We start from the raw sequence: 14,703 nt of genomic DNA on the forward strand, positions 1-14,703 counted from the left end.
ATGGGTACTCAGATTTCTACTAAGTGTGTACTGCTTTCACACCTTCATAAAGTCAAAAAATTGTAAGTTGAACTATCGTAAGTTGGGGAAGGTCTACAGCTTGCACAAGGTGACACATCTAGTAAGTAGAGAAGCATAATTCGAATACAGAACACTTGATTCCTCCAGGGTAGAATTCTTTCTCCAACCCCAGAGCTGCCAGATTTTTTTTTTTCCAGTAACAAATACAAATAACCAACTTGTTATTGTGAGTACATATTTCTTTTTTGCCTAACTTCATAAGAAGTTAATGCATATAAATCATAGTGCTAAGTCTTACCAAATATTTTTATTCTGTTGAACTAACTTCCTATCTAACACAGTTCTATGGGGAAAATGAGAGCGCTTGCCAAGTGCAGTGATGGTGATGATCATGCAGTTCATTGCCTTCAGAATTTTATACTCAGAGCAGAGTGTCCCAAATATATCTTGTTGGAAAAAAAAAAGAAGCATCAAATGTAATTGTATAATTGTTTGTGGGACTTTCGAAATGCATCCCTTGCCAATTCTGGGCCTTAAAGCCATGTTTTGTTACTTAAGGGATTGTTTCTTTAAACCTCCAGACTTGTTTGTGAAACATCACCCTGGTAATTAGCAGGACATTTTCTTCGTACATTTGATAGATCTTGTCAATCAGCCCTAGAAGAAAGCAATTTCACTTTAAAAAAAAAAAAAATCTATTCCAGCTGTTTTTTATTTGTTGCAGAATTTAAATAATTAATTTGTATATGTTATAAAAGTTGGCCTGAATTATAATGGCTTCACTTTTTTTTGTGGTAAAAGCACTTAACATTAAATTTATCATCTCTCAATTTTAAGTGTACAGTTCAGTTGTGTTAAGTATATTCACATTATTGTGTAACAGATCTCTAGAACTTTCTCATCTTGCAAAACTAAAACTTTATTCCCATGAAACACCAGTTCCCTCTACCTCCAAGCCCTTGGCAACCACCTTTCTACTTTCTGTTTCTGTGATTTTGACTACTTTATATGAATGGAATCATGTAGTATTCACGCTATTGTGAATGGCTTATTTCATAATGTCCTCAAGATTCATCCATGTTATAGCATATGACAGGAATTCCTTTTTAAAGCTGCATAATATTCCATTGTATGTACACACCACATTTTCGTGTGTGTGTGTGTAGTAGTGGTTTTTACTGATTGGCACAAGATTACGGCCTATGCTTCCGATACCCTTCCCTCTTATGCAGCTCAAATGGAAGGAAACTGATTAACACATAGAAAGCAATAGCATGCTTACAGGTTTAAACTCCTTTTGTTTTTACAAAAAGGAGTGGGATATGGGGGTGGTACAATTTTAGGGATAGTAGCAAAACTCTCCCTAGACTAGAGTGGGTGGGCCTATCTGTCCCTTGTTGCTGGTACCACAAAGAGGGTGCATTAGTAAAGAAGGGGAAGGGTTACATGTGGTTGGCCTGCTATTAAGAGGGGAAGATAGGATGGTATCTGCTGTGTACCTGTCTTTGGCCAAACGTGGGGCTAGACCAAGTGCCCCTTTCTTCTCGGCCCTCCTACACAACCCAGCTGTACTGTCTCTTGCACCTATGGGAAGGAGGTGTGAAGGAAGCTGAGAACATCTGCCTTGAGAAGAAACGGGAAACCTTAGTTTCCTTTCACTTTCCCTCGACTGAATTCCACTCCCCTCAGCTCTGGAGAGCACTGCAAAAGTCTTCCTTAGGAGTGCTGTGAAGACGCTAGGGAAGATGCTGACCCAGGCGGGTAGCCCTGAGTGGGCAAAATGAAAAACTTGACTTTCCCTGCAGTATCAAGCAAGGTTGCTTTGTAAACAAACAAAACTGGAAAATAAGACTAAATACTAAGTCCTTGAGTGCATTTGGATTGGAGGCAAGGGCTGTATTACTCCATCCCCACCCTGCCCCATTTTATAAAAGTGCCAAGAGGTTTAAGGACCACAACCAACCCCACTTCCCTTCAAGCACCATTCCTTGGATTCCCCAGTTTTGTTGAGCTCATTTGGGGTTATTACTGCCACCCTCTTAAAAAATGACTCAGCCTGTTGGTTGGTCCATTTTCTACCCTTTGTATAATTATGAAACACACTCTCTAAATAGGAGACACATAAGCCCTCACTCTATAGTCCAAGGGACTAGGTGATATCATGCCGGGAAGGCTAAATTGTTTGCTTTCCTGGGTGGTCCTGATGTGAATGGACAGCAGCAGGGTTCTTGTGGGATCAGAGCAGTCTAGTTTGAGCCACCACACATTTTTTCATTTTTTAAAATTAATTTTAATTTGTTTTAAGTTCCGGGGTACATGTGCAGGTTTGTTACATGGGCAAACGTGTGCCATGGTGGTTTGCAGCACCTGTCAACCCATCATCTACGTATTAAGCCCAGGATGCATTAGCTGTATTTCCTAATGCTCTCCCTCCCCTCGCCCTACCACCCAACAGGCCCTGTTTGTGTCGTTCCCCTCCCTGTGTGTCCATGTGTTCTCATTGTTCAGCTCCCACTTATAGGTGAGAACATGTGGTGTTTGGTTTTCTGTTCCTGCCTTAGTTTGCTCAGGATAATGGCTTCCAGTTCCATCCATGTCCCTGCAAAGGACATGATCTTGTTTTTATAACTCAGAAATAAGACCACCCATCTACAACCATATCATCTTTCACAAACCTGACAAAAACAAGCAATGGGGAAACGATTCCCTATTTAATAAATAATCCTGGGAGAATTGGCTACCCATATGCAGAAAAATGAAACTGGATACCTTATACAAAAATTAACTCAAGATGGATTAAAGACTTAAATGTAAAACACAAAACTATAAAAACTCTAGAAGAAAATCTAGGCAATACCATTCAAAACATAAGCACAGGCAAAATCACCATTTGGTGACAAAATCACCAAAAACAATTGCAGCAAAAGCAAAAATTGACAAACGGGATCTAATTAAACCACATTTTCTTTATCCATTCATTTGTCATTGGGCATTTGGGCTGCCTCCACCTCTTGACTATTGTGAATAATAGTTGCAATGAACGTGGGTGTACAAATAAATATCTCTTTCAGATGCTGCTTTAATTCTTTTGGATATGTACCCTGAACTGGGATATAATCATATGGTGATTATATTTTCGATTTTTTGAGAAATCACAGTGAACAAGGGTTACAATTTCTCTGCATCTTTTCCAGTGCGTGTTATTTTCTGTGGTGATAGTGTCCATCATAATGAGTATGAGGTGATACCTCATTGTGCTTTTTATTTGCATTTCTCTTATGATTAGTGATATGGAGCATTTTTTCATATGCTTGTGGGTCATTTGTATGTCTTTGGATAACTGTCTAAGTCCTTTGCCCATTTTTTAATAAGGTTATTTTGTTGTAGGAGTTTACAATATATTCTGGATATTAATCCATTATCATATATATAATTTAAAAATACTGTCTCCCATTCTGTAGGTCATCTTTTTTCTCTGTTGATTGTCTCCTTTGATGCACAGGCTGTAAGTTTGAAGTCATCTCATTTGTCTTTTGTTGTTGTTGCCCGTGTTTTCGGTGTCATATCTAAGAAACCATTGCCAAATACCCAAAAGCTTTTCCCTTATGTTTTCTTCTAGGAGTTTCAAAGGTTTAGGTCTTATGGTTAGGTCTTTAATGCATTTTGAGTTAATTTTTGTATATGGCATAAGGGAAGAGTACAACCTCATTCTTTTCATGTAGACATCCAGTTTTCCCAACACAATTTGTTGAAGAAACTGTCCTTCATTGTATAGTCTTGGCACCCTTGTCAAAGATCATAAAGAGCATGTATAGAAGGGTTTATTTCTGGACTCTGTTCCATTGGTCTATATGTCTGTCTGTATGTCAGTACTACACCATCTTGATTACTGTTGCCTTACAGTATGTTTTGAAATCAGGAAGTGTGAAGTCTCCAACATTGTTCTTTTTCAGGATTACTTTGGCAATGTAAAATCTCTTGATTTTATATGAATTTTAGAAATTTTTCCTGTGGAAGTTACCATTGAGATTTTGATAGAGATGGCATTGACTCTGTAGATTGTTTTGGGTGTTATAGACAGTATAACAATATTAAATTTTCCAGTCTATAAACATGGGATGTTTCACCATTGTGTTTATGTCATCTTTGATTTATTTTGGTTATCTCTTATAATTTTCATTGTACAAGTCTTTTGCCTTCTCAGTTCATTCCTAAGCATTGTATTCTTTCTGAGACTTTTGTAAACGGGGTTGTTTTCTTAATTTCCTTTTCAGATTAGTCATTGTTCGTTTATGGAAATACAACTCATTTGTGTGTTGATTTGTATCCTGCAAATTTGCTAACATCATTTATTAGTTTTAGTGGGTTTTTTGTGGAATCTTTAGGATTTTCTATATATAAGATTATGTAATCTGGGAACAGATAATTTTACTTCTCTTCCATTTAAATGCCTTTTATTTATTTTTCTTGTCTAACTGCTGTGACTAGAGTTTCCAGTACTATGTTGAATAGAAATGTCAAGAATAGGCATCCTTTCCTTGTTCCCATTCTTAGAAGAGAAACTTTCCGTTTTTCGTGATTGAGTATGATTTTAACTGTGGACTTTTCATATGTGACTTTTATTATGTGTAGGTACTTTCCTTCCATTCCTCGTTTGTTGAGTGTTTTTATCATGAAAAAGTGTTGAATTTTGTCAAATGGTTTTGTGCATCAATTGAGATGATCATGTGTTTTCACTTCTTCATTATGTTAATTTGATATATTATACTAATTGTTTTTCACATTCCCTTCCTTGCATTCCCGGTATAAATCCAACTTGTTCATAGTATACAATCTTTTTAATATGCTTTTGAATTTGGTTTGCTACATTTTGTTGAGAAGATTTGCATCAGTATGCATTAGGAATATTGGTCTGTAGTTTTCTTGTTGTGATAATGGATTTACATTTAAACACTATTAGTGAGTAGCTCCTGAGAAATGCCCTACATTGCAAACATCTAAACTGGCTTAAGGGCGCTATAAAAGTTGTTCTATGTATAATGTCATGTTAAAAACATTTGGTGAAATTTACTAAAGAGAATTCAGAATTAAATAGAAATAGAAATATCTTAACACCTCCTTTTGTATTAAGGATGTTTAATTCCTTGCTGCCAAAGGAATGTCTTGTAGGATGTGGAGAGGAAATTCTTATACATACATTCTTATAGAATGTAGAAGAAAAAAATGTCTTCCTCTGTGCTTGATCTGATTTCTAACATTCTGGGTTTCCATGGTTGATTGGTTGGTTGGTTGGTTGAAAAAGGTATGTGTGTATGTCAAAGAAAATTTTGAAGATTTCAACACAATTATCTCAAATCATATAATTTAAACTAAAATGGGGGTATTAGCTGTAATAATGTTCAAACTATAGCCCCATAAAGGCTATTTCTCAATACTAATAGACTGATTTGGAAGTCTCTCACACAACTTTAATACATATTTTACTTCTTGATACATTTCCTTACATTCATTTGAAACATAAAAATTAGTTGAGGCCGGGTGCGGTGTCTCACACCTGTAATCCTAAGCACTTTAGGAGTCCGAAGTGGGCGGATCATGAGGTGAGGAGATCAAGACCATCCCGGCTAATGCAGTGAAGCCTCGTCCCTACTAAAAATACAATTAGTCAGGCGTGGTGGCACGTGCCTGTAGTTCCAGCTATGCAGAAGGCCGAGGTAGGATAATTGCTTAAACCCGGGAGGCAGAGGTTGCAGTGAGCCGAGATCGCGCCACTGCACTCCAGCCTGGAAGACAGAGCAAGACTTTGTCTCAAAGATAAATAAACAAATAAAAATTAGTTTAAATTCTATCTCAGTTATGAAAGGTAGCTTTATTCTTTTGGTTTTCTATTTTGAGTTATGATTGAGAAATAACCTGTGGCAGAAGTTTTCTTAGCAATTTATTGTGGCCGTTGCACCTGTTTCAAGATTCCTCTAAACAGAAACAAAAGTGAAATAAATTTGTGGAGTTAATAATAAAAATGTTATTCTCTGCGGTATTTTTTTTTTTTTTAAGACAGAGTCTTACTCTGTCGCCCAGGCTGGAGTGCAGTGGCGCCATCTTGGCTCATTGGAACCTGTGCCTCCCGGGTTCAAGCGATTCTCCTGCCTCAGGCCCCTGAGTAGCTGGGAATACAGGCATGTATCACCACGCCTGGCTAATTTTTGTATTTTTAGTAGAGACACGGTTTCACCATGTTGGTCAAGCTGGTCTCGAACCCCCGACCTCGTGATCTGCGCCCCTTCAGCCTCCCAAAGTGCTGGGATTACAGGCGTGATCCACCGCGCCCAGTCCATATTTTTTCATTTCATAGAATATCCGGATAAAAGTCAGAGTCAAACTAGTTTTATAATACTGAAAAGTTTTGCAAATACAGGCATGTCACTTAATGATGGGGATATGTTCTGAGAAATGTGTCATTAGGTGATTCCATCATTGTGCAAATGTCATAGAGTATACTTACATAAACCTAGGTGGTATGTAGCCTATATGATATACCCTGTTGCTCCTAGGCCGCAAACCTGTATAGCATGTTACTATCCTGAAGGCAATAGGCAATTGTAACACAATGGCAAGTATTTGTGTATTGAAACATAAAGGTATAATAAAAATATGGTACTATGAATACAACTTTATGGGACTACCATTGTATATGTGGTCCATCATTGGCCAGACTTTCCTTATGGTGGCACAAGACTACATAGTAAAGGGTGAAGTAACCAGACTTGGAGATGGGGAGGAGGGAGAAGAATGCCAGATGTATGTTTCCTCCCACCAAGACTAGAAGGCATCTAGTATCAGGCAACACACTTATTTCCTACTCCTACACAATCATTTCCTACTCCTGTCTCATACTTGCCAGAATCTGGATTTTTTTTTTCTTTATTGTCAGACCAGTAATGCAGTTTTCGTATTTTGTATAACAAAAAAGTTGTAGGACTTTTTCTTCTTACTATGAAAATATGACTCATTAAATACATAACTTTTAGTACTGGCTATTTGTATTCTTATACTCTTAGTCACAAAGATCACTATGTTTTACAAAGTCAAAAGGTTGTTAATAGCAGCTAGCATGAATTCAGAGCTTGCTATGTATTGAGCACTGGGTTTAAACACATATGCTCGATTTTATTAGATCCTTATAGTAGGAAGGTAAAGAATACATTAGTCACTGAAGTTCTTCAGTGCTCAAGACTCAAGTGCACTATAGCAAGACGAACACCAGGAAAACATGTAACTCTGCTTTGACTACTTTAGCAAGTGAATGGCCCAGTTAGGGAAAGCAAGACAAACACTGGATCCATAATGGCTTTTTACAGCTGATAGGAATGCAGAAAAAATAGAGCCATTAACTACTAATATCATCTTTGCAAGCAGGTGAGCAGTACATATCTGACTTCAGAAGATTTTATTGAAATCAATAGATGATGGTTAATAAAAACAAATATTCTCAGCTTTCCTTCTTTCACTTGTCCTCTGACAACCACTATTTAGCTAAAACTAAATGGATTAGAGATATAAGATGATGAATAACAACTATTATTAACTTTTGTGAGCATATAATGTGAGTCAGCTACTACACTAAGAAGTTTACATAGATTCCCTTAATTTTCTCAATAATCCTATGAGAACTGTACTTGTATGAGCAACCCCATTTTATAACTGAAGATACTTGAGGCTTCAAGAGGTTATGTAAACATGTTCGTGGTCAACAGTCATTAAGCGGTGAGTGACATTCTCATGAGATTAATGAAATCATCTGTGTGAGATACAAATACATCTATTGTGTATGTTTGTGTTTTTAAATGGAGACCAGTGGTGTGACAGAATGAAGTCCTTTTATTATTCAGTCAAGATCTGATGTGGCTATTCGAATATAGGAAAAACTGATGTTTTCCTTTTTTAGTTATATTAAATTAACTTTAAAAATAATAACTTTATCAAGATATAATTCACATAACGTAATTTGCTCATTAAAATGTTTGAGTCAAGAGTTTTTAGAAGATTCACAGAATTGTGCAACCATCACCACAATCTTTAGAATATTTTCATCATCTCAAAAAATACTTTGTAGCCTTTAGCACTCCTCCCACTGTACCCCCCCATACCCCTGGCCATAGGCAACTACCAAATTACTTTCTGTCTCTGCAGGTTGTCCTATTCTGGATACTTTGTATATGTGGAATCATACAATATGTGATCGTTTATGACTGGCATCTTTCAAGCATGTTTTTGATGTTTCCATCCATGTTGTAGAATATTAAATTAACTTTTTGCATAAGAATAATTGAGCTAGAAAAGCATTGGCTGAATATGTCTACAGAATGTACCATTTAGAAAAGAAACAATTCCTGGAGACAAATGAGGTATTAACTAAAATGTAAAGATCTAAAACTTAGCTTTGAGTCTTTAATAAGCTACCATTCATGTTTTGCTTTTACTAGGAATGAACTTTTAATGTTTTGGAGCTATAAATGTAGTTTCTGAAGACATCTTTGTTTTTAAAGAAATGACATCTGCAGGCTTTTTCTTAGTGTTTCTAGTAAGTGTGTATGAGTGTGTGCACTTGTATGTGTGTGTGTGCATGTTTAGTGATTTACATGTGTATACATACAACTGTACACCGTCATATATGACTCTGGTGGTACATGGAGTCTAAATTTAATTGTAAAATTGAAGGAGTTCTAAAATTAGTTTTAGTATAGTAAGTGGGATATAGTAAGAATGTCCTACTATTTAAAAGCCTATTTGGTTATCCTGAATGGATTTTGAATGTATTCAATACTAGATTTGTGAGTGACTGTGCCTTTTTAGTAAACAAAAGAAAGGCTGTAATGTAGAAAGTATATGGAATAAGCATAACATCTGTCCTAATCTAATTTTCAGGCACATCTCCAGACTTCAATTTGGCTGAAGTAACTCATGCCACAGACCTGTGCACATGCCTGGAATTGAGACACAGTTTAAAAGACTTCAGATTGCTTTCTGCCTTTTAAAAACTCCTGAAAACCATCCTTTTGGACTCTGGAATTCTACACAGCTCAACCAAGACTTTGCTTGAATGTTTACATTTTCTGCTCGCTGTCCTACATATCACAATATCGTGTTCACGTTTTGTTAAAACTTAAGGGTGTCAGGAGTTGAGCTTGCTCAGCAAGCCAGCATGGCTAGAATGAGCTTTGTTGTAGCAGCTTGCCAATTGGTGCTGGGCCTACTAATGACTTCATTAACTGAGTCTTCCATACAGAATAGTGAGTGTCCACAACTTTGCGTATGTGAAATTCGTCCCTGGTTTACCCCACAGTCAACTTACAGAGAAGCCACGACTGTTGATTGCAATGACCTCCGCTTAACAAGGATTCCCAGTAACCTCTCTAGTGACACACAAGTGCTTCTCTTACAGAGCAATAACATCGCAAAGACTGTGGATGAGCTGCAGCAGCTTTTCAACTTGACTGAACTAGATTTCTCCCAAAACAACTTTACTAACATTAAGGAGGTTGGGCTGGCAAACCTAACCCAGCTCACGACACTGCATTTGGAGGAAAATCAGATTACGGAGATGACTGACTACTGTCTACAAGACCTCAGCAACCTTCAAGAACTCTACATCAACCACAACCAAATTAGCACTATTTCTGCTAATGCTTTTGCAGGCTTAAAAAATCTATTAAGGCTCCACCTGAACTCCAACAAATTGAAAGTTATTGATAGTCGCTGGTTTGATTCTACACCCAACCTGGAAATTCTCATGATTGGAGAAAACCCTGTGATTGGAATTCTGGATATGAACTTCAAACCCCTTGTAAATTTGAGAAGCTTAGTTTTGGCAGGAATGTATCTCACTGATATTCCTGGAAATGCTTTGGTGGGTCTGGATAGCCTTGAGAGCCTATCTTTTTATGATAACAAACTGGTCAAAGTCCCTCAACTTGCCCTGCAAAAAGTTCCAAATTTGAAATTCTTAGACCTCAACAAAAACCCCATTCACAAAATCCAAGAAGGGGACTTCAAAAATATGCTTCGGTTAAAAGAACTGGGAATCAACAATATGGGAGAACTCGTTTCTGTCGACCGCTATGCCCTGGATAACTTGCCTGAACTCACAAAGCTGGAAGCCACCAATAACCCTAAACTCTCTTATATCCACCGCTTGGCTTTCCGAAGTGTCCCTGCTCTGGAAAGCCTGATGTTGAACAACAATGCCTTGAATGCCATTTACCAAAAGACAGTCGAATCCCTCCCCAATCTGCGTGAGATCAGTATCCATAGCAATCCCCTGAGGTGTGACTGTGTGATCCACTGGATTAACTCCAACAAAACCAACATCCGCTTCATGGAGCCCCTATCCATGTTCTGTGCCATGCCACCCGAATATAAAGGGCACCAGGTGAAGGAAGTTTTAATCCAGGATTCGAGTGAACAGTGCCTCCCAATGATATCTCACGACACCTTCCCAAATCGTTTAAACATGGATATCGGCATGACGGTTTTCCTAGACTGTCGAGCCATGGCTGAGCCAGAACCTGAAATTTACTGGGTCACGCCCATTGGAAATAAGATAACTGTGGAAACCCTTTCAGATAAATACAAGCTAAGTAGCGAAGGCACCTTGGAAATATCTAACATACAAATTGAAGACTCAGGAAGATACACGTGTGTTGCCCAGAATGTCCAAGGGGCAGACACTCGGGTAGCAACAATTAAGGTTAATGGGACCCTTCTGGATGGTACCCAGGTGCTAAAAATATACGTCAAGCAGACAGAATCCCATTCCATCTTAGTGTCCTGGAAAGTTAATTCCAACGTCATGACGTCAAACTTAAAATGGTCGTCCGCCACCATGAAGATTGATAACCCCCACATAACATATACTGCCAGGGTCCCAGTAGATGTCCATGAATACAACCTAACACATCTGCAGCCTTCCACAGATTATGAAGTGTGTCTCACGGTGTCCAATATTCATCAGCAGACTCAAAAGTCATGTGTAAATGTCACAACCAAAAATGCCGCCTTCGCACTGGACATCTCTGATCAAGAAACCAGTACAGCGCTTGCTGCAGTAATGGGGTCCATGTTTGCCGTCATTAGCCTTGCGTCCATTGCTGTGTACTTTGCCAAAAGATTTAAGAGAAAAAACTACCACCACTCACTAAAAAAGTATATGCAAAAAACCTCTTCAATCCCACTAAATGAGCTGTACCCACCACTCATTAACCTCTGGGAAGGCGACAGTGAGAAAGACAAAGATGGTTCTTCAGACACCAAGCCAACCCAGGTTGACACATCCAGAAGCTATTACATGTGGTAACTCAGAGGATATTTTGCTTCTGGTAGTAAGGAGCACAAAGACGTTTTTGCTTTATTCTGCAAAAGTAAACCAGTTGAAGACTTTTGTATTTTTGACTTTGCTAGTTTGTGGCAGAGTGGAGAGGACGGGTGGATATTTCAAATTTTTTTAGTATAGCGTATCGCAAGGGTTTGACACGGCTGGCAGCGACTCTAGGCTTCCAGTTTGTGTTTGGTTTTTATTCTTATTATGATTATTATTATATTATTTTATTTTAGTTGTTGTGCTAAGCTCAGTAATGCTCTTCTAACTACAGTGCTCAATAAAATGATTAATGACAGGTTGGGGTTCCCCTGTGCTTTTACCAGTAGCATGACCCCTTCTGAAGCCATTGGTAGAAAGTACCTTGTCCTCCAAAAAGCTAACATACAGTTTTGAAGCAGCATTGAAACTTTTGTAGCAATCTGGTCTACAGACTTTTAACTCAAGAAGCTAAGGCTAGACTTGTTACCTTCGTTGAATGATGTTAGTTGACTGTACTGTAATGTTGTATCAACTGAATTGAATGTTTGCCTTTAAACAATGAATTTTCTTTTTCTTTCCTTTTTTTTTGTAATAAAGAGGCTTAGAACAAGCTAACAGGCAATAGAAATATGTATATCAAATTTTTTAATGTAACAAACTACATGTTAATTGTTATCTTATTCTTTTTATCTTTAGTAGACACTTTTAAAAGAAAAGACAATTTTGTTGTGTTTAACTCACCAACATGTGGTGTATAATGAAGACAGAACTATAATAAATTAGTTTTGTTCTGATTTTTTAGAACAATTGCAATAATGTATCATTTATAGTTCTTGCTAGTTGCAGTGGTAATATTTTTCACATCCATAAAAACAACCACCAAAATAAATCAGCTGTAGCATGTTGCTTTTTAAAGCTAGGCCCTAAAAGGTTTTAATTCTTTTTCTAAGGGAAGAAATGTCTATTTTAATTAAGATATTTTAATGAACAGGATTTCTGTATTTTAAATAGTACTGACTAGCACATAATGGGCAGTGGGAGGATAGTTCATATGAAGAAAAAAAGGTGTATTGTTGTATCCCTTGCATAAAGGTAAATATATATATATATATATACACACACACACACACACACCCCAATATATTCATATACGCACACATCCCAACCTGTCACACATAATTCTTGTGTATATATATGAATATATTGGATATGTCATTTCTGTAAGAGTTTTGTTAAAACCTGATTTTCTTTTGTAGTATCCACATTCTTCATCAAAGTACAAAAACATCTATGAAGTGTCCCAAAATGTATGACATGTTATTTCTTTTTAACAGTTGTCTATATGCTTAGACCCTAATTAGTCTCTCTATCTGTGTGGCGATATCTGCTGAGACAAGTAAATGATTAACAGAAAACAAAACAACTTCCATACAATTGACGTTTTTCATCCAAATATACATAGACAGTTTTGGAGAATAGTTTCAGGATTACAAAGCAAACGTGTGTAACATTTAGAGCAGATGGAACTAGGTTTAGGTAGAAGGCCAGTTCCACAAAGGGCAGAGGGATGGGATTTAATAGGTAAAGAAGAACCCATTTGAAAATAAAGGTTGTTTCAAAAGGCAGCTGCCACCAGGCACACACCATTCCATCAGACAGGTGCCAGACAAGCAAAAGCAAGGAAAAGTTGACAGAAAGTCCAGGTGATGTAGGCTGAGGTATTTTTCTTTGGCAATATCCTGGTTTTGTGAATCACTTTAAAAAAATCACTTTCTTCCCATTCTTAAGGGGTTTTGGCAAACAGAATTTCAGATCTTGAAACAAATGAGCTGCAACAGAAAAATAAGAAGTACCCGAGCTCAAAGCATCCCTTCCCAAAGCCTTCATTTATTGGTGAGAAAAACCTGGGCCCAGGCCGGGCGTGGTGGCTCAAGCCTGTAATCCCAGCACTTTGGGAGGCCGAGGCGGGCGGATCACAAGGTCAGGAGATCGAGACCACAGTGAAACCCCGTCTCTACTAAAAATACAAAAAATTAGCCGGGCGCGGTGGCGGGCGCCTGTAGTCCTAGCTACTCAGGAGGCTGAGGCAGGAGAATGGCGTGAACCCAGGAGGCGGAGCTTGCAGTGAGCCGAGATCGCGCCACTGCACTCCAGCCTGGGCAACAGCGTGAGACTCCGTCTAAAAAAAAAAAAAAAAGAAAAAGAAAAACCTGGGCCCAGGGAGGGCTTGCAGCTTACCCAGGTCGGACTCCTGCTGGTTCAGTGCTCTGCACTCCATGGATTGTTCTAGGCCCAGCAGCCTTTTAGGTTCTTGTGCGGGGCCCCTCTTTTACAGTTCTGAATAACCTCTGGTGCGCCTGCTTCAAAAATGCAGTACATCCTCAAGTTCCCATTTACTCAGGATACATTTTAGCTCAGGGCAGATCAGATGGTGTCTCTATCGTTAGTACTGCAAAGTATGTTTGGCAAACACACAGAATTGGAGCTGCGTTGAATGCAAATTTGGGGTGTTTCCCTTGAGGAGTTCTTGTCTTCAAACGTCTGCAGAGAGTAGTGGACCATGCAGAGAGTAGTGGACCATATTACAACTTTCCTTTCCATCCGTGAACTATGAAAAGGGGTGGCACTGATGCATTAGACCCTCAGCAGCCCGCAGTTGCAAATCTGCGAGGCTTCATTCAGCCCATAAAGCAAATACTTGAACTTAGACAGAATGAGCACTTAAATACTGGTGCAATAAATGAAGGGGAAAACCTCAGCCATTTCTCCATTCTGAAGATATAGCAAGCACTGGGAAATCCGAGATTTTTCATTAACAATATCTTCTGCCAGCCCAGTTTAGGGGAAAAAAATCCCTTTTACATTTTTCTTCAGTAAAGTACTGGAGCTTACTTTTCCCTGTCTGTGCTAATCAGTTGATTTTCAGCTGATAGAAAACAAAATGATAGAGTACTTTTTTCCGTGGCCAAGTATTTTCTCATTTGTATTTAATTTGATAAATTAGACAGCCAGTGAAATTAGACATCAAACTAGGTCCTGATTGATAATGAATGTTATGTCACATTTAACAGTGAAGCGGTTATTATAGGTCACTTTCTAATTTCATATTTTCCCTTTTGCTTTCTGCTGCCCTCAGGGTATATAGTGTATCTCTAACCTGATTTTTCAAGGTTATTTTTGGAGCAGTTTCTTAAAACAGGCATTCCCTAACTTGCTCATTTAATTAATGAAAAATTGAACTGATGCCATGGATATAAAAACAAATGCAATGTTTGATTGCCAGTGTTTCTGATTTGGCAAAAAGGAATCATCGGCTTTTTTTTTTT

General features: G+C 38.1%; 1 protein-coding gene and 1 long non-coding RNA gene across 8 annotated transcripts in view; one reads left to right on the forward strand and one right to left on the reverse strand.

Moving 5' to 3' along the window:
* Positions 1 to 11,503, forward strand: part of LOC105477619 (leucine rich repeat neuronal 1) — a 43,069-nt gene extending 31,566 nt beyond the window's left edge. The window contains exon 2 of the mRNA XM_011734166.3: positions 8,947 to 11,503. Coding sequence (XP_011732468.2) covers positions 9,224 to 11,374 — 2,151 coding nt within the window. The 5' untranslated portion in view covers positions 8,947 to 9,223 and the 3' untranslated portion in view covers positions 11,375 to 11,503. The remainder of the gene's footprint in view (positions 1 to 8,946) is intronic.
* LOC105477617 (uncharacterized) overlaps positions 1 to 14,703 on the reverse strand; it is a 502,411-nt gene that overhangs the window by 56,366 nt on the left and 431,342 nt on the right. The gene's annotated exons all lie outside the window — the stretch shown is intronic.

This window comes from Macaca nemestrina, chromosome 2 (assembly GCF_043159975.1).
Source record: "Macaca nemestrina isolate mMacNem1 chromosome 2, mMacNem.hap1, whole genome shotgun sequence".
Lineage (NCBI taxonomy): Eukaryota > Metazoa > Chordata > Mammalia > Primates > Cercopithecidae > Macaca > Macaca nemestrina.